Source organism: Lynx canadensis, chromosome E2 (genome assembly GCF_007474595.2).
Source record: "Lynx canadensis isolate LIC74 chromosome E2, mLynCan4.pri.v2, whole genome shotgun sequence".
NCBI lineage: Eukaryota > Metazoa > Chordata > Mammalia > Carnivora > Felidae > Lynx > Lynx canadensis.
The window spans coordinates 56,766,826-56,787,628 of record NC_044317.1 but is presented as its reverse complement, the minus strand read 5'-3'; the positions used below and the strand labels follow the sequence as shown (position 1 = coordinate 56,787,628).

The 20,803-nt window shown below is 41.6% G+C and overlaps 1 protein-coding gene across 1 annotated transcript in view; it reads right to left on the bottom strand.

The window, feature by feature from the left end:
- The window catches only part of LOC115502707 (zinc finger protein 345-like), a 34,942-nt gene that overhangs the window by 11,821 nt on the left and 2,318 nt on the right, over window positions 1-20,803 (bottom strand). Inside the window, exons 2-3 of the mRNA XM_032591302.1 lie at window positions 11,859-11,985; window positions 11,259-11,354 (exon numbers count right to left, since the gene is read on the bottom strand). Coding sequence (XP_032447193.1) covers window positions 11,259-11,354; window positions 11,859-11,985 — 223 coding nt within the window. The remainder of the gene's footprint in view (window positions 1-11,258; window positions 11,355-11,858; window positions 11,986-20,803) is intronic.

Genomic DNA, 20,803 nt, shown 5'->3' with positions numbered 1-20,803 from the left:
AAAACTATAGAAAGTTTATGAAGGTAATTGAAGAAGATTTAAAGAAATGGAAATACATTCCCTGCTCATGGATTGGAAAAATAAATATTGTCAAAATGTCAATACTACCCAAAGCTATCTACACATTCAATGCAATCCCAATCAAAATTGCACCAGCATTCTTCTCGAAATTAGAACAAGCAATCCTAAAATTCATATGGAACCACAAAAGGCCCCGAATAGCCAAAGGAATTTTGAAGGTGAAGACCAAAGCAGGAGGCATCACAATCCCAGACTTTAGCCTCTACTACAAAGCTGTCATCATCAAGACAGCATGGTATTGGCACAAAAACAGACACATAGACCAATGGAATAGAATAGATACCCCAGAACTAGACCCACAAACGTATGGCCAACTCATCTTTGACAAAGCAGGAAAGAACATCCAACGGAAAAAAGACAGTCTCTTTAACAAATGGTGCTGGGAGAACTGGACAGCAACATGCAGAAGGTTGAAACTAGACCACTTTCTCACACCATTTACAAAAATAAACTCAAAATGGATAAAGGACCTAAATGTGAGACAGGAAACCATCAGAACCTTAGAGGAGAAAGCAGGAAAAGACCACTCTGACCTCAGCCGTAGCAATCTCTTACTCGACACATCCCCAAAGGCAAGGGAATTAAAAGCAAAAGTGAATTACTGGGACCTTATGAAGATAAAAAGCTTCTGCACAGCAAAGGAAACAACCAACAAAACTAAAAGGCAACCAACGGAATGGGAAAAGATATTTGCAAATGACATATCAGACAAAGGGCTAGTATCTAAAATCTATAAAGAGCTCACCAAACTCCACACCCGAAAAACAAATAACCCAGTGAAGAAATGGGCAGAAAACATGAATAGACACTTCTCTAAAGAAGACATCTGGATGGCCAACAGGCACATGAAAAGATGCTCAACGTCGCTCCTTATCAGGGAAATACAAATCAAAACCACACTCAGGTATCACCTCACGCCAGTCAGAGTGGCCAAAATGAACAAATCAGGAGACTATAGATGCTGGAGAGGATGTGGAGAAACGGGAACCCTCTTGCACTGTTGGTGGGAATGCAAATTGGTGCAGCCGCTCTGGAAAGCAGTGTGGAGGTTCCTCAGAAAATTAAAAAGAGACCTACCCTATGACCCAGCAATAGCACTGCTAGGAATTTACCCAAGGGATACAGGAGTACTGATGCATAGGGGCACTTGTACCCCAATGTTCATAGCAGCACTCTCAACAATAGCCAAATTATGGAAAGAGCCTAAATGTCCATCAACTGATGAATGGATAAAGAAATTGTGGTATATATACACAATGGAATACTATGTGGCAATGAGAAAAAATGAAATATGGCCTTTTGTAGCAACGTGGATGGAACTGGGAGTGTAATGTTAAGTGAAATAAGCCATACAGAGAAAGACAGATACCATATGGTTTCACTCTTATGTGGATCCTGAGAAACTTAACAGGAACCCATGGGGGAGGGGAAGGAAAAAAAAAAAAAAGAGGTTCGAGTGGGAGAGAGCCAAAGCATAAGAGACTGTTAAAAACTGAGAACAAACTGAGGGTTGATGGAGGGTGGGAGGGAGGGGAGGGTGGGTGATGGGTATTGAGTAGGGCACCTTTTGGGATGAGCACTGGGTGTTGTATGGAAACCAATTTGTCAATAAATTTCATATATATAAAAAAAAAAAAAAAAGAAAGCACAAAATGCAGGCCTTCTCCTTTTCCAAGACAATGACATTAGGGAAATGTTCTCCTTGTGCATTCTTCTTTGGGCTCCACTCTCTCTCATCCTTCTCCACAACCACAGTTCCCTGCTTCCAGCAGCACTATAATCTGTTGCTCCCCCGGCCAAATCTCTATACTTCCTACAATCTTCGAAGTGCCTCTTCTCTCTCATTAGCTGGGTAATTCCTCTGTCAGTCTTAAGGTTGCTTTTTGGGATACATACGACGGTTTGGTGGTTAGCTGGGTGTGTTTCTTGGATGTGATGAGGGTAGGGTACTCCTAGTGTGTCATGATACTATCTTCCTCTCTGAAGAATCCCTATTTTTTTTTATTTTAAATTATTATCTTTTGGAACAGAGTATGTGTGCAAGTAGGTTAGGGGCACAGGGAGGCAGAGACTCTCAAGCAAGCTGCATGTTAGGTGTGGAGCCTGAGGCAGGTCTTGATCCCATGACCCTGGGATCATGACCTGAGCCAAAATCAACAGTCAGACACTCCACCAACTGAGCCACCCAAGTGCCCCCAAAGAATCCTCATTTTGAAAAACCTGCTAAAAGTCAAGCAAATTTTACAAAATTGGAGATCACAAACCCAACAAATAAGAATTCATGGTTTATACACAACAAAGAACAATCCCCCGCAAAATATAATTACAGTTACAGTAGCATGACAAAGAATAAACAACTTAAGACTCAACATAATGTTAGAGGTCAAAACTGGTGCAGAGAAAACTATAAAATATTGTGAAGGAATTGAAAGAAGTAAGTGAAAACACATCCATGTTCTTACATTGGAATACTTCAAATTATCCAACTGTCACTATATTCAAAGTGATCTACTGACTTCATGCGACCCCCATCAAATTCCCAATGACATTTTTGGCAGAAAGATCACAACCAAATGGAATATTCACATGGATACTGCAAGATAATATATACCCACAATAATCTTGAAACATAAAGAGTATTCTGGTGGCACCAAACTTCCTAATTTACAACATACGACAAAATCAGTTGTCAAAATAATGTACTACAGAAGAAAACAGACACAGAATAATAAAAAAGTGATGGTGAGCTACGCGTGCACTTCAATGTCAATGTGACATATGAAAACGAACAGAGCATCTTCTTAAAACTCACATTCTGATTTCGAATTTTATGTGTGGTCTGAGTTTCTACATTTCTCACAAACCTGAAACTCATGCCAACATCTTCACTTCAAGAACCACACTTCTATATTCCAAGAAAAAAAAAAAAAAACACAAGAAGAAATCATGGAGGACTTTGAACCTGAAGAATAATGAGGAAATTACTAAGCCTCATATCATGAACAGAAACAACCATTCTCCTTAAACACTTACTACACAGTACAGACCATTCTAACAGTTTTGCATGAATTCACCCATCTATCCCAGTAATATATGAGAACAATAGTGTTGTTTTTCATCTTCCAAAAGAATATCTGGCAAAATTGCAATAATAGTATAATATGTGTCTTTATCCAGATTATCCGACTTTAAATTCATCTACGAGGAACACACCAACCATTATACTGAGACAATCCTAAAAGTAAGTTTACTGAAACTTTCAACGTGGTGATGGTAATGCAAATATATTAAAACCATGAAACTGAGTAACATAAAGAGAAAAGTGAAGATTCCACATGAAATACAAAAATTACCAATTGAATACAAAAGAATAAAAGTGATAGAATGAAAAATGTTTACTCTCCCTGAAACTCAGAAATGTTTTCAGTGACATGCAGATTATACATCTATTTGTGGAGAAAGGTTTTTGTGACTTGCAAATACACCACAAACACACAAACTCAGAAATACAGAGGAGGACAGAAGGAGGGGAAGATGGCAGTGCAGGAGATGCTGGGCTCACCACGTCCTGCTGATCACTTAGATTCCACCCACATCTGGGTGGAATAACCCGTCTGCCTGAATAACCCAGAAAACCGCCACAAGACTAGCAGAATGGACTCTCTGGAGCCAAGCGTAGACAAGAGGCCCACAGAAGAGGGTAGGAAGGGCAGAGAGGCGGTGCGCACTACATGGACTGGTGGGAGGGAGCCGGGGCAGTGGAGGGGTAGCCTGCCCTCCAACACAGACCCCCCAGTCTGACTTGCAAATGCAGAGGGGCCGTACTGAGTGTTTTCTGACAGCCAAGTGGGACATAACATCTGGAACGTTATAAGTCAACAGCTCTGCTCGAAGAGCACAAGGGTGAAGATAATGGGAGGAAGAGTTGTTGAACTCTGGAGGACAGAGCTCAGCTCACCAGGGAACAAAGGTGCTGGCCAGAGCCAACTCCCTCGCCCATCCACCCGCTGAAATTCCAAAGGGAACCAGTTCCCATCACGGAAACTGCTTGAACTGCACACACACCGACACTGTGCTTCTGTGCAACCATCCCTCCAAAGGGTCTGCCTCCCTCCCAGTGCTGCATGGCCCCTCCTGCAGTGGACCTTGGAGCACCAAAGGCAAAGTGAGCTGAACCTGCCCCTCCTGCCCCTGTGCACCCTGCGGACCCACCCTGGCTAATACGCCAGATCCCACAGAAGAAGCACCACAAGCCTGGCAGTGTGGAAGTAGTCCAGACAGGGGCCACACCACTCCACAGTGAGTCTTGCCCCTGGGAGAGGGGAAGATAAAGTACACACCAGTCTGACTGTGGCCCCAGCGGTGGGCTGGGGGCAGACATCATATCTGACTGTGACCCGGGCCACCAACACAAGTTACTCCAGACAGCACAGGGGAAGAGCCCTGCAGTTCTGTGCCACTCCAGGGACTATCCAAAATGACAAAACAGAAGAATTCTCCTCAAAAGAAACGCCAGGAAGTAGTGACAGCTAACAAACTGATCAAAAACGAGTTAAGCAATATGACAGAAAATGAATTTAAAAAATAGGGGTGCCTGCATAGCTCAGTCGGTTAAGCATCCAACTTCGGCTCAGGGCATGATCTCGGGTTCCGTTAGTTCGAGCCCTGAGTGGGCTCTGTGCTGACAGCTCAGAGCCTGGAGCCTGGTTCAGATTCTGTGTCTCCCTCTCTCTCTGATCCTCCCCCGTTCATGCTGTCTCTCCCTGTCTCAAAAATTAAATAAACGTTGAAAAATAAATAAATAAAATAAAATAAAATAAAAGCCATAAAATTAATCGTTGGGCTTGAAAAAACTATAGAGGACAGCAGAGAATCTATCGCTACAGAGATCAAGGGAGTAAGAAACAGGAGGAGGTAAAAAATGCTATAAATGAGGTGCAAATTAAAATGGAGACGAACAGAGCTCAGATTGAAGAGGCAGAGGAGAGAATAGGTGAATTAGAAGAGAAAATTATGGAAAAAGAGGAAGCTGAGAAAAAGATTAAAAAAAAAAATCCAGGAGTATGAGGGAGAATTAGAGAACTAAGTGATATGAAGAAATGCAATAATATACGCATAATTGGATTCCAGAGGAGGAAGAGAGGGAAAAGTGCTGAAGGTGTACTTGAAGAACACATAGCTGAAAACTTCCCAGATCTGGGGAAGGAAAAAGGCATTGAAATCCAAGAGGCACAGAGAACTGCCTGCAGACGTAACTTAAATCGATCCTCTGCATGACATATCATAGTGAAACTGGCAAAATACAAGGATAAAGAGAGGATTCTGAAAGCAGCTAGGGATAAACATGCTCTAACATATAAAGGGAGACCTATAAGACTTGTGACGGATCTATCTACTGAAACTTGACAGGCCAGAAAGGAATGGCAGGAAATCTTCAATGTGGTGAACAGAAAAAATATGCAGCCGAGAATCCTCTATCCAGCAAGTCTGTCATTTAGAATAGGAGATAAAGTTCTTCCCAAATAAACAAACACTGAATGAAATCATCACCACTAAACCGGCCCTACAAGAGATCCTAAGGGGGATCCTGTGAAACAAAGTACCAGAGACATCACTACAAGCAAGAAACCTACAGACATCACAGTGATTCTAAACCCATATCTTTTTATAATCACACTGAATGTAAATGAACTAAATGCTCCAACCAAAAGACATAGGGTATCAGAATGGAAAACAAAACAAAACAAAACAAAACAAGACCCATCTATTTGGTATCTACAAGAGACTCATTTTAGACCTGAGGACATCTTCAGATTGAAAGTGAGGAGATGGAGAACTATCTATCATGCTACTGGAACTCAAAAGAAAGCTGGAGTAGCCATACTTATATCAGACAAACTAGACTTTAAATTAAAGACTGTACCCTTCATAAGTATACAAGAATTGAGATCATACCATGCCTACTTTCAGACCACAACGCTATGAAGCTTGAAATCAACCACAGGAAAAAGTCTGGAAAAACTCCAAAAGCATGGAGGTTAAAGAACACCCTACTAAAGAATGAATGGGTCAACCAGACAATTAGAGAAGAAATTAAAAAATATATGGAAACAAATGAAAATGAAAATACAACAATCCAAACCCTCTGGGATGCAGCGAAGGCAGTCCTCAGAGGAAAATACATTGCAATCCAGGCCTATCTCAAGAAACAAGAAAATTCCTAAATAAAAAATCTAACAGCACACCTAAAGGAAACAGAAGCAGAACAGCAAAGACAACTCAAACCCAGCAGAAGAAGACAAATAATAAAGATCAGAGCAGAAATAAACAATATAGAATCTAAAAAACAGTAGAGCAGATCAATGAAACCAAGAGTTGGTGTTTTGAAAAAATAAACGAAATTGATAAGCCTCTAGCCAAGCTTCTCAAAAAGAAAAGGGAGATGACCCAAATAGATAAAATCATGAAAGAAAATGGATTTATTATAACCCATCCCTCAGAAATACAAGCAATTATCAGGGAATATTATGAAAAACTATATGCCAACAAACTGGACCACCTGGAAGAAATGGACAAATTCTTTAACACCCACATGCTTCCAAAACTCAAACAGGAAGAAATTGAAAGCTTGAACCGACCCATAACCAGCGAAGCAATCGAATCAGTTATCAAAAACCTCCCAACAAATATGAGTCCAGGGCCAGATGGCTTCCCAGGGGAATTCTACCCGACATTTAAAGCAGAGATAATACCTATCTTTCTCAAGCTACTCCAAAAAGTAGAAAGGGAAGGAACACTTCCAGACTCATTCTATGAAGGCAGCATTACATTGATTCCTAAACCAGAGACCCAGTAAAAAAAGAGAACTACAGCCCAATATCCCTGATGAATATGAAAGAAAACATTCTCAATAAGATACTAGCAAATCGAATTCAACAGCATATAGAAAGAATTATTCACCATGATCAAGTGGGATTCATTCCTGAGCATCAGGGCTGGTTCAGCATTCGCAAATCAATCAACGTGATACATCACATTAGTAAAAGAAAAAATAAGAACCATAGGATCCTGTCAATAGAGGCAGAAAAAGCATTAGACAAAATTCAGCATCCTTTCTTAATAAAAACCCTTGAGAAAGTCAGGATAGAAAGAACACACTTAAACATCATAAAAGCCATTTATGAAGAGCCCACAGCTAATATCATCCTCAATGGGGAAAAACTGACAGCTTTCTCCCTGAGATCAGGAACACGACAGGGATGTCCACTCTGACCGCTGTTGTTTAACATAGTGTTGGAAGTGCTAGCATCAGCACACAGAAAACAAGAGGAAATCAAAGGCATCAAAATTGACAAACACGAAGTCAAGCTTTTGCTTTTTCCAGATGACATGATACTACACATGGAAAACCTGTGATAGACTCCACCAAAAGTCTGCTAGACCTAATACATGAATTCAGCAAAGTCGTAGGATACAAAATCAATGTACAGAAATCAGTTGCATTCTTATACACTAATAATGAAGCAACAGGAAGACAAATAAAGAAACTGATCCCATTCAAAATTGCACCAAGAGGCATAAAATACCTAGGAATAAACCTAACAAAAGATGTAAAATATCTGTATCCTGAAAACTATAGAAAGCCTATGGAGGAAATTGAAGAAGATGTGAAGAAATGGAAAAACATTCCATGCTCATGAATTGGAAGAATAAATATTGTCAAAATGTCAATACTACCCAAAGCTATCTATACATTCAATGCAATCCCAATCAAAATTGCACCAGCATTCTTCTCGAAGCTAAAACAAGCAATCCTAACCTTTGTATGGAACCACAAAAGACCCCGAATAGCCAAAGTAATATTGAAGAAGAAGACCAAAGCGGGAGGCATCACAATCCCAGACTTTAGCCTCTACTACAAAGCTGTCATCATCAAGACAGCATGGTATTGGCACAAAAACAGACACATAGACCAATGGAATAGAATGGAAACCCCATAACTAGACGCACAAAAATATGGCCCGCTAATCTTTGACAAAGCAGGAAAGAATATCCAATGGAAAAAAAGACAGACTCTTTAACAAATGGTGCTGGGAGAACTGGACAGCAACATGCAGAAGGTTGAAACTACACCACTTTCTCACACCATTCACAAAAATAAACGCAAAATAGATGAAGGACCTGAATGTGAGACAGGAAACCATCAAAACGCTAGAGGAGAAAGCAGGGAAAAACCTCTCTGACCTCAGCTGCAGCAATTTCTTACTTGACACATCCCCAAACGCCAGGGAATTAAAAGCAAAAATGAACTATTGGGACCTCATGAAGATAAAAAGCTTCTGCACAGCAAAGGAAGCAATCAACAAAACGAAAAGGTAACCAACGGAATGGCAAAAGATATTTGCAAATGATATATGAGACAAAGGGCTAGCATCCAAAATCTAAAAAGAACTCCCCAAACTCCACACCCGAAAAACAAAAAATCCAGTGAAGAAATGGACAGAAAACATGAATAGACACTTCTCTAAAGAAGACATCCAGATGGCCAACAGGCACATGAAAAGATGCTCAACGTCGCTCCTCATCAGGGAAATACAAATCAAAACCATACTCAGATACCACCGCACACCAGTCATAGTGGCTAAAATGAACACATCGGGAGACTATAGATGCTGGCGAGGAAGTGGAGAAACGGGAACCTTCTTGCACTGTTGGTGGGAATGCAAACTGGTGCAGTCGCTCTGGAAAACAGCGTGGAGATTCCTGAAAAAATTAAAACTAGCACTGCCCTATGACCCAGCGATAGCACTGTTAGGAATTTACCCAAGGGATACAGGAGTGTTAATTCACAGGAGCACTTGTACCCCAATGTTCATAGCAGCACTCTCAACAATAGCCAAATTATGGAAAGAGCCTAAATGTCCATCAACTAATGAATGGATAAAGAAATTGTGGCTTATATACACAATGGAATACTACTTGGCAATGAGAAAGAATGAAATATGGCCTTTTGTTGCAACGTGCATGGAACTGGAGAGTGTTATGCTAAGTGAAAGAAGTCATACAGAGAAAGACAGATACCATGTATTTTCACTCTTATGTGGATCCTGAGAAACTTAGGACCATGGGGGAGGGAAAGAAAATAAAAAACAGGTTAGAGAAGGAGGGAGGCAAACCATAAGACACTCTTAAATCTGAGGACAAACTGAGGGTTGATGGGCGATAGGAGGGAGGGGAGGGTGGGTGATGGGTATTGAGGAGGGCCCCTGTTGCGATGAGCACTCGGTGTTATATGGAAACCAATTTGACAATAAATTTCATATTAAAAAAAAAGAAATACCAATAGTATTGTTTTTGAGTCTTCTATAGTATTAAAAGTCTAGGTCTCCTTTATGTTTTGTGCTGGATTACATTCACAATTTTAAGGCATTTGAACTAATGCGATGCACATTTTCTTTATTTGCAGCAACAGAAAAGAGATAAGGAAGAGTATCTATGGCACATGAGGGTAGAATAAAATGGAAGTTTACAGGACAGAACTCTCATTCACAATCTCTACTTTAAACAGCAATTCCTACAGCAAACATAGGAGGAATCCTTCATTTTCCAAAGCAGACAACAAACAAGGTGACATGAAGGAGGAAGCTTCCAGAATAAAAGAGATGATTAGTGCACATCCTCCCATATGATACTTAATGCTAACAGAGAAAAAATATCAACCTTCTAGTGGAGGGATCCAGCAGAGAGCACACAGGAAATAAGGAACCTGTAATGGGTGACACTGGGATCAGGTGGCTAATGTTCTTCAAAGGACACAGAACGACAGCTGTGAAATAAATGTCCAGAACAAATATGTAAATCACAGTCTAACAGCCAAAAGGAAAATAACCATTTTATTCAAATATCAAGCCACTATTCCATGGCAAACAATTCAAATGATCATCTTAGAGAGACTTATGGAGGAAGAAGAGAGAACAGGTAACTAAATGATATCAGGAAAGCTGTGCAAGACCAACAGGTCAACCCAAATGATCTCCCTCATACCTCAGGACGCATATGCCATGTCAGAATTTGGAGCTAATAAATCAGAAATGAATCTCATAAAGAGCCACGCAGAAAGTGAAAACATTTATGACAAAGGCACAGGAAGTTTCTATTATACAAGAAAAAACATGAAAATTATGAAGTTACTGAGAAATCACGTACCCATTGAGTCTTTATGGCAGGCTGTGAGTTCTAAGTTCTCAGTGTTCTAGTTCCCCTGTGGCATTAATGTTGGTAGGAATATGAGAATACACATGGACAAATTATTTCACCATTGAGGAATGGAAGACATAAATTGGAAATTTCTCATTATCATTCATAAGAAAAATAAGCTTCTGAAGTGAAATAGAGCATGAGATTTTCTCATTTTAGAAAATGCTTTTTTATCTGAGGGAATTACTGAATCTCAGTTTTGTATGATTAAGCCTAAAGCATCAGTGGGGCGCCTGGGTGGCTCAGTTGGTTGACCATCCAACTTCAGCTCAGGTCATGATCTTGTGGTCTGTGAGTTCGAACCCCACATCAAGCTCTGTGCTGACTGCTCAAAGCCTGGAGGCTGCTTCAAATTCTATGTCTCTGTCTCTCTCTGCCCCTCCCCCATAATTGCTCTGTCTGTCTGCCTCTCTCTGTCTCTCTCTCAAAAACAAACATTAAAATAAAAAAAAAAGATTATAGCCTCAGGAACATTGGAAAGCATAAACCAGAATCACGTGATCCCTGTCTCCAGTGCTCCTGGGATTTGGACTCCAAAACCCACTATGTCCACCACTACTATGACACATTTCTCACGAAAACAGAAATTGGGAATGACTTACAATAGAGTTTTTCAGAATATGGAGAATTCTCGAGGGCCTCCAAAGCAAAGGAGAAGCTTTCAGACTTTGGAGATACTCAACGCACAAGGGGAGTCTCCTGGCACTCACTGTGGATGTGATGGACGATCACTGGAGCAGAACAAAGAATCCTTCGGGAATGTAAGAGTATGATGGGTTGGAAAGCTGATGTCCCGCTATGAGTGGGACACACATAAAACTGGGCTTCCAAACTAATTTCCATTCAAGGAGAGCTACTTGAGCCATATTTTAAATATTTGCATATCACCACTGTCATCTGTTTTGTTCATGCCCACCTACCTGCTGGTGAGGCTACTGTCTTCTTTCTCTTCACATCCCAGAGCTCCCTCTTTTGTTCCAAAAAAATGACCAGGTGTGGTTTCGACACAATGAGGCCTGATTATTCAGAAAAAAAAAAAAAAAAACAACATACCTGTTTCTCAGATTCTTTCACCCCAATACTGTGCTCAGTACATGAGAGAGGACATTGTAGAATTCCAGAAAATGATTTCTGAATGCTGTTGCCCAAAAGCCCCTTTAGTATACTTGACAGGAATTTCCAATGTTCACATCATGACCTCACGTCCAAGTACTACCACTACAGGAATGAGTAGCAGTTGGGAGCTTAAGTGGGCAGTACCATTTTATACCACTCAATGTTTACAATTACCACTCATCTACAGATGATGATGCTCTTACCTCACCGTAAAGAAGGGGAATCTACACCTGGAAAGGACACCTCATGAAGATATTTCTCTATATCTACAAACTCTACTTCTTTCTCTGACTGCAGGCATCTGATCCCAGTCATGCAAAGAGGATGTTTCCAAGAGACAGTCTTCAAAGGAAGGAACAAACCCGCGAGTGTGGTTTAGGAAGTCTGGAAGGAGTTATCCTCACCCAAGAAGAGGAGGTGTCCATAGGTCTCTAACATCACATCCCTGTACAGTTCTCGCTGACTCTGGTTCAGGAATCCCCATTCCTCCTGAGAGAATTCTATGGCCACATCCCTGAAGGTCAGCAGTCCCTGCAACAAATACGACAGTTATCAAGTAGACATAGGCAGCATTCACAATGGTACCTAAGATGCAAGAGGGAGTTAATGTCACCAGCTGGACCCCAAGACCTAACCTTCACTGCTTACTTGTTGATACCCACTGCCCTCAGTCCCTCATTTTATTTCACTTCTTCTTTCAACCTTATCTGTTACTTCAGGCAACAACACCCCAGGGCCATCATCTCTTGTGATGGAAACAGAAAGTATACAACAAAAGGTATGTCATCTGAGAAAGAGCTTATACCCACCCTGTCTGAGCTCATCCCCTGACTCACTCCTAAGCAGGTAGACAGTGGTGCCAACCACGGGGAGATGATTGTTACCATGACCTCATTATAATACTAAACTGTCCACCTAAGAGCGAGCACAAACCTCATTTACTATGTAACATCCAGAGTAGGTATGGAACTGCTTGCTTTCAAAAAGTAAACATTCCACTGTGTATTTATTTATCTTTGAGAGAGAGAGAGACAGAGCAGGAGCAGGGGAAGGACTGGGAGGGAGACAGAATTGGAAGCAGGCTCCAGGCTCTGAGCTGCCAGCATAGAGCCCAATGCAGGGCTCCAACTCACAAACCGCAAGATTTTGAGCACACAGACTGCATGATCATGACCTGAGCTGAAGTTGGATGCTCAGCCAATTGAGCCACCCAGGCGCCCCTGTATACAACTGTTTTCTTCAGGCCCAAGTGTAACCTGATCTGCACCTTTACATAAGGTGATGGGCTCTCCCTCTAATTCTCCACCCTGACTATATATGAAACCATTCCCTTCCCGGGGTCTCTGCTTTGGAAGTGATTCCCTGTGGTCTCCTTAATTGTTGAAAATCACATTTCCTTTGTGTGACAACCCCAGCTGGTATAGATTCTATCTGTGACTCACCAAGAAGTGAATTCCTGTTTGTTTAGGTATATTGGGAAAACTGGTTCTGACTTAGAGGGGTTTCCTGCTTTCTGCAGGAAGACCTTTTTCAACACAATGATATGCTTTCATCTATTTTCTTACCTTGAGGTAAGAACCAGTGTAAATATTTTGTTTATTCAAGCGAATTTATAAAATGAAGGCATCAACAAAGGCATCCACATTTTTAAATACTATATTCACATCACGTAGTATACCTGGTGTCTATTTCTTAGATGGAAAGTCTGGGTGTCTTACAATGTACGTAGCATATTCTAATATGAATTACAATTTCACAGTGGTGCATTGAAGAGCTTTATTTTTTTTTAAGTTTATATGCTTATTTTGAGAGAGTGAGAGAGACAGCAGGTGGGGGAGAGGTACAGAGAGGGAGAGAGAGAGAGAATCCCAAAGAGGCTCCCACTGACAGTGCAGAGCCTGACTTGGGGCTCCATCTCAGGAACCATGAGCTACTGACCTAAGCTGAAATCAAGAGTCAGATGCTGAACTCACTGAGCCACCCAAGTGCCCCCAGATTCTGCATTGCTGACAAGACATTAGCCTATTGGCCAGGGAATAGATATTTGAATAACAAAGAGCAACAATTCAAAGGCAGGAACTCATGGAGTACTTGGAACTAAATGGGTTTTATAACCACAGGTTCTACTAGAATAGCAAAAAAGGCAACAAGGAGTCTTTCTGGGCATTTCCTACTTAGTAGATAGCATCTACTCATTTTTCATAAATTAATGGAAAATGAATAATAATTATAATTATAAACAATTATCATCTATGAGAGCAAACAGGTTATTCTATTTCTCTGTGGATATTTTGTCAAGCATCCAGTACATGGAAGAGATTCCGTTTTAACCCGGGTTATCTGACCTAGAGTTGATCTAAAACGACACAGTGGTCAATATCCAGACGGGACCCTAAAGCAACGTTAGTAACACGTGTGAAAGCTGAAAAGAATGATGGAAACCAGAAAGTGTCCACACAAAATTGATCTCCTGTTTTACACTTCATGCACACACCCATACATTTAGAAAGCAGTTATATACATATTAAAAGTGATAGAGTGGAGGGCCACCTGGGTGGCTCAGTTAGTTAAGCATCTGACTTTTGATTTTGACTGAGATTGTGATCTCCAGGCTCCTGTGTATGCGCCCTACATTGGGTTCTGCGATGATAACAGGGAGACTGCTTTCAAATTGTCGCTCTCTCTTCCTCTCTCTCTCTGCGCCTTCTCCACTTGTTCTCTCGATCTCCCCGTCTCTCACACAAACTACAGAAAACAAGGGAAGAGCAGAAAATGGTCGTGGAAACTAAGAAACATCTTCAATGATATTACACTCATAAATCTAGTTTTGGATAATGATGCTTAGGTCTTTTATTCACACTGTCAACACAAACACATTGAGTGATATACATAAACCAGCTATTATTTCTAAATCTAGTATGATGAGGGATACAAACAGGAAAATGTGCACCTTCACCAGAGAAGGCTGACCTAGAGCCTGCAGTTTTACTAAGCATCAAGTAAGTGCTGGTTTCTACATTCTTAAGGGGTCTCCTGACTGCCTATACATCTCCATAAGTAACGTTGAACTGAATGGTAATCACCAGAGAAATCCTGCAGAAGCAGTTTTACACTCAGAAATTCAAAGGAAGGGCCTCCTGATTTGCTCAGCGGGTTAAGCCTCTGTATCTTGGTTGTGGTTTCGGTCATGATCTCACAGTTCATGAGTTTGAGCCCCCAGTAGGGCTCCATGCTGCCGAGTATGTGGAGCCTGCTTGTGATTCTCTTTCTCTCCCAATTTTTCCCCGTTCCCCCCCTCACATGCTCTGTCTCCTTCTCAAAATAAGTAAATAAACTTAAAAAAAAATAAAAGGAACATTTGTGATCTAATACTTCGTGCAGCTCCCCTCCCCCCCAGGACATATAAGCTTCATGAAGCCACTGTATGGCTCTCTCTGCCCACAGGTCCAGTCTCTGTGCGACTCCAAAAAGCTATCTTGCATCATCCAACATCTCCAGAATTGTTTCTTGACCATTGTGCTTGATGATCCCACCATATACTGTTTCATTGAAAGCTTTTGTTTCAATCCTCATTTCTGCTCTATTCTGTTTCAGGATTCGAAGGTGCAAGCATGTAAACTATGGGATTCTTCTTTTCTTGTTCAGAAAATACAAACTGAATAGAAGAATAGATTTGCATCAAGAATGTGGAGTAAACTAAGAATCTACAGGATGGAAGTCCGGGTGATTTAGAACCTCCACTCCCAGAAGTCATTATCTCTACTACACAAATGTGAGAGCCTTCATTGTCCAGGGGCAACGGGTGGGATGTGGGTTGGGAACAAGTGGTCAAGAAAGGATTCTGGAGACCTCTTTGGTCAAAAACGCTGTTTTCATGAAAGCACAGGGAGAGGAATTGTGGGCGCCAAGGGCTGTAGTAGGATTTGAGGAGACACTGCTGGTATGCTTTAAGTTGGAGGCATAGAGATAAAAGAAGTTTCTAAAGCATTTTCAGATAGTCAAGAAGACTTACAGGATACTGACAGTCTGGCTCTTCTCAAGCTGAGCTTCCCTTTTGCCTCTGGCAAAGCATTCACATGAAGGCAATTGTGAATTCCTTGAGCAATGTCATACTTTGCCTATATCTAGTGTTTATCAATGGGTGGCAAACTGTAAGAAAATTTAATCCTATCGACAATTCTTTTGCCTCTGTTCCTTTCATCAGAAACTACAGGCAAAGAGAAACTTTGCCAGAAGAAAGATTGTTCCAGTTGAAATGGGATGGTTTCTGCATATCACTCGGTAAATCTACCTAATGAAATAAATTGAAATGAAATTGGAATGAAACAACCTGAAAATGGGGTATCTTTTTCACATTCTAAGCAGCAAGAGTCTTCCTTTTATCTGACAACTTTGGAGTTAATCCGGGCCTCATATCCATCCTGTGTATTTGTGCATTTTCTTCCTCCTGGTCTCCAGAGAGGTGATAAAGCATCCAGATCTGACCTAAATGGGAACTGTTTTCCTTGAGTGCTATGCAGGACCAGACTCCACCAGCAACAGGAATCTTGGACTCAACGCCTTCCCCTGTGGATCGTTCACAAAGGGAATATTTTCAATACTTGCAGAACTTTAATTTGGAGTTGGAGAAGGGGGAGAAGGCTCAGCGATACAAGGGAAGAGTGTTCTACAAACCTAATCTTGAGTTTCATCTGAAAAGGTTAAAACTTGGGTGAAAAAATAAAGCAGAAATCTCAGAACTAGAAAAAGCAACACTTGTGATTTCAGTTTGCATGGGCCTTCAAGAGAAACACAGGGCACGGTCTCTGCCCTCAGATGCACAGCTTACCTGAGAACTGGCCATTTCTTCTTTCACCTCGTCCCCTGGGTTTCTTCTCTGAAGATTTTGCTGGAGATCTCACAGCTGCATCCGCAGAAAATGTCTTCCAAGCCACTAACACAGCCTCTACACCTGTAAACTGATCACCTGCAGGCCAGACTTTGAAATGTAGAAAAGGCCCAACTTCCTACTCCTTTGCGTAAAAAGCTATTCAGAACCTTTTGAGCTCCTAATTGGATGCCAACCTCTGAGTTTTCCTCTTCTCCTTTCCACAGATGCTTCTCTTCCCACAGATGCCACTACACCCCACAAATGCTGCTACACCATACACACACTTTGTTACATGGCCTTGATCCTCTCCAACTCCTATAGAGGAGACCCTGGCACCTCTCCTAGAGCCAAAGCCTGCACTCACCCCTCCTAAATTATTGGGAAACCTTTGTGCTTCATCCTGGATTCCCTTAGAATCACCTGGAGCACTTAATTAAAACAACACCATTGTTTCAACAAACATTGATTGACAGAATCTGGTGGGGGGGGGAGGGGGCGATATGATCATTTTTTGAAATTCCACAAGTGATCCTATTGGGAAGTATTTGGGAAGGTGACCAGACAAAAAGCACGATCATAGCTATGGTGGTTGTCCAGATTGAAATCCATGCCTTCTCCACTGATCAGAGTTTCTGGGGATTTACACATCCCCCCTCTTTCTTCTATGCAGTGGGAGACACCCTTCCACAGGGAGCTTTCCCTTATACATGCAAATGCCTCTTTCAAAAGGGTTTCAGACCTTTTCCTTTGTCTGCTCCTTTAAAGTAATCCTTATGCCAAAGAGACACATTTTGGAATGGTAAAATGCTCCCATTCAGTAGCAAAGTTTACTTTCCTAAGTCACTGCTAAACAGTTTTCCCAACTGAATGCATTTTTTAACTCCTTCCAGGAATATTTGAGATTTCTAATTCCTCATTATTTTCACTGAAATTTGGTGTTCTCCTCTTTTCCTTATTTTGGCCATTCTAGAAAATATTGAGTGGTTTCTCACAGTAAAATATAGAGTGATCTAAGACAGTTGTGCTGCTGCCTGAAACTGAAACCACTTAAAAGCAAAAAGTTGAACAATTCAAAATGGTGGCATTAAAACATCAGCAAGGCTTCCTATTAAACTTAGTAACCTTTTTTCTCTTGGGGAAACCGCCCATCATTCCTTCTGAACCACCCCCCCCCCCTTTTCTTTTAACCAAAGAGTACCAAACTGGAAATATGATGACCAATGTTTGTAGCACAAAAACAATTCTTGTCTCACATTATATTTTAGCTCTGAAGAACAGAAGTCAGTTTTCAAAAACAGGATGAATGTGTATGAGAAGGAAACATTTTCCTTCATCTGTGCTCTATTCTTTGGCCAGCCTAACGATTAAACTGACATCAGGCAGGTTCAAAAGAGAAAAAAAATAATTTCTTGATGATGGGAACCTCAAAGATTTGAGGCTCAAAGACAGGCAATCGATGCTTATATGCCATTTGGAATGAAGGAAAGGGGGTGGGGCTTTACAACTCAAGAAGGAGGAAGTATATCTACATTCAATGAAAAAGGAAAGAGCAAATGTGTATCAAACATGTTTGCACTGCCACGCAGATAACTCTTTATAAATGGTTCATCGCTGGGGGCACCTGAATGGCTCAGTTAAGTGTCCCTCCTTGGCTTAGGTCATGAACTAGCAGTTGGTTAGTTTGAGCCCCACATCGGGCTCTCTGCTGTCAGCACAGAGCCCACTTCAGATCCTCTGTCTCCCTATCTGCTCCACCCCTGATCATTCTCTCTCTGTCTCTCTGGAATAAATCAATAAACTATTAAAAAATAAAATAAAAATTAAATGTTCATCTCTGTTATTAACTCCTTCCTAGTAGAGGTCCCTCATCTAATTTATTCTTGGTATATGTATCAGCCTCAGGAAAGAAGGACATTTTTCCATTGCCAGCAACTTAGAGGTTGATAGAGGATATTTTGTTAAGTGAAACAAACCACATACAGAAAAATATATACTGTATGAAATCACATACACGCAAATCTTAAAAATGGCAAAATTATTAAAGATTAGCAAGTTTGTTGCCAGGGGCTAAGGATGGGGGAAATGTTTACATGTTGGTCAAATGGCAAAAAGCACTACTAATGCAGGATGTGTGAGCAGTGAATGTTACACCTCAGTTAGTATAGTTAGTACTAGTGTATTGTACCCTTGAGATTTGCTAAGAGAGGCTATCGGGAGTGTTCTCAACACACACATGTACACACACACACATATTAACAATGGGAGATGAGGGATATCTTTATTGGATAGATTGTGGTAATGACTTTGTAAGCAGAACCCAAGGGTACAGGAGCACCTGTTTCCAGTGGCCCCCACAGACCCAGTTCTGCCACTCATGGCTGACCAAATCCAAGGGCAAGACGGAGGACTTTTGCTGCCTCAATTTTGACCTCAAACTTCCTCACTAGGTTCCTTCCAGCTTGTCTCCTGGCTCAGGTGGAAGACCCTGAAGACAAAATATCCCTCAGGGGAACTGGAACTACCCCTCAAGCCTCAAGGACTGCCCTGAGCAGAAAGACCCCACCCTGGATTGACTCCAGGACAATGACAGACTTCACTGTCTACCTGCAGGTCCTGACTCCTTTTGCCCCTCCACCCACCTCTCCCCTTTTCCCTTCCATACACCTGGAAGTGTATCCAGGACTTTGGAGACAGTCCTTGAGACGTTATTCAGCCATCTTTGCAGTGTCAGCCTCCCTGATATAACTTCCTCTCGTGTTTTGCCACCTCTCATCTCTCTGCCTTTGGATTTTGTCAGTGGTAAGTGGCCAAACCCGGTCTGTGTGGGACCCCCCGAGTCGGCAAGAACACCGGCGAGATGAATGTTGATAAAACAAGAAGGAGATTTTCTTCACGGAGGCCAACACTGAGAAGAGAGGTGACCAACATCTCAAACACTGTCCCCAACCTGCTGAAAATCCTTCCAGGTTTATATAAAGAAAATGTAGGGGGCGCCTGGGTGGCGCAGTCGGTTAAGCGTCCGACTTCGGCCAGGTCACGATCTCGCGGTCCGGGAGTTCGAGCCCCGCGTCAGGCTCTGGGCTGATGGCTCAGAGCCTGGAGCCAGTTTCTGATTCTGTGTCTCCCTCTCTCTCTGCCCCTCCCCCGTTCATGCTCTGTCTCTCTCTGTCCCAAAAATAAATATACGTTGAAAAAAAAATTAAAAAAAAAAAAAAAAAAGAAAATGTAGGACGAAGGGTGGTGTACATGCAGGTGGTGAAGGTCAGGCCAATCACTGCATTGCTATGAGGCCTGTGGGGTCTTGCTGGCTCAGGGCAGTGCCTGTTGCTGGAGGGGGTAGTTTCCTTTCCCATCCTGCGATGGTTTGCCTGCTGGGGCTTCTTCCTGAGCTAAATGCTGACCTGGAAAGAAGAATGGAATCAGCTAGAAAGGACAGACGAAGGTCAAAAGAGAGACAGTTGAAGGCACTGCTGGGTCCTCTTTCCATTTCACAAAGTCTATGTATATTTACTTTTTAACACTTGACTGACCTCTAGATGTTCAGAAATAGAAAACAGGGTGATGAATGGGTTGGCTCCTGAAACTCCCATGGAGCAAGAATGTCCTATCCCCTTTGGGGGTTTCAGAATTCCTGTCCCTTTCCAGTTGTTCAGGCTGAACTAAGAAGATGACATGAGACTGGGTGGTTCAGTTGGTTGAGCATCTCTTGATTTTGTTTGTAAGATCAGGGATTGTGAGAGCAAGCCCCACATCAGGCTCTGCTCTGACAGCACAGAGCCTGTTTGGGATTCTCTTTGTCCCTCTCTCTCTGCCCCCCCTGGTTCTCACTTGCTCTCTCTCTCTCTCTCTCTCACTATCCCATTCTCTCTCTCTCAAAATCAATAAACTAACATTTTTAAGAATATTGAGACTGGAAAGACTATCCTTGTAACCTGTTTCTTTTCAAAAGAATCAATTGACATCGAAGCTCAATATAGACCAAGTGAACTTCAGCACACCTATCTATTTCAGTGCCTCAGCCTGGAAATGTCTATTCATTATTGACTACCTACAAGCATTCTTTTTATATGTATCAGCTGACACATCCACCTACATTTTCTTCTGTCTCAGGCAGTTCACTATTACACTTATGACTGAAAACACTTAAATATGCTAATGGATTTCCTTGAGCATTTCATCTATCAAGACGTCAACATTTCTCCTAGGACACAAGGCACAATGTTCAACACTTGGTCTCAAATGTCTGCATTCCCTAAAACCTAGCTTTCCCTACACCTTCACCTGTGGTCAATCACATTAAAATTCAGAAACAGTTTCCCTTACCCCTATTTCTTGAAGGACCTTTGAACTGTCTTTGTGCAACAGTCTTCAAACTTCATGGCCAGATAAATGTTGCACAACTATAATCTCTCATATTGAAAGATACACATTCAAAGATAATTTAAAGTATGTCTTCAATATTACAGGACAAACTGTTAT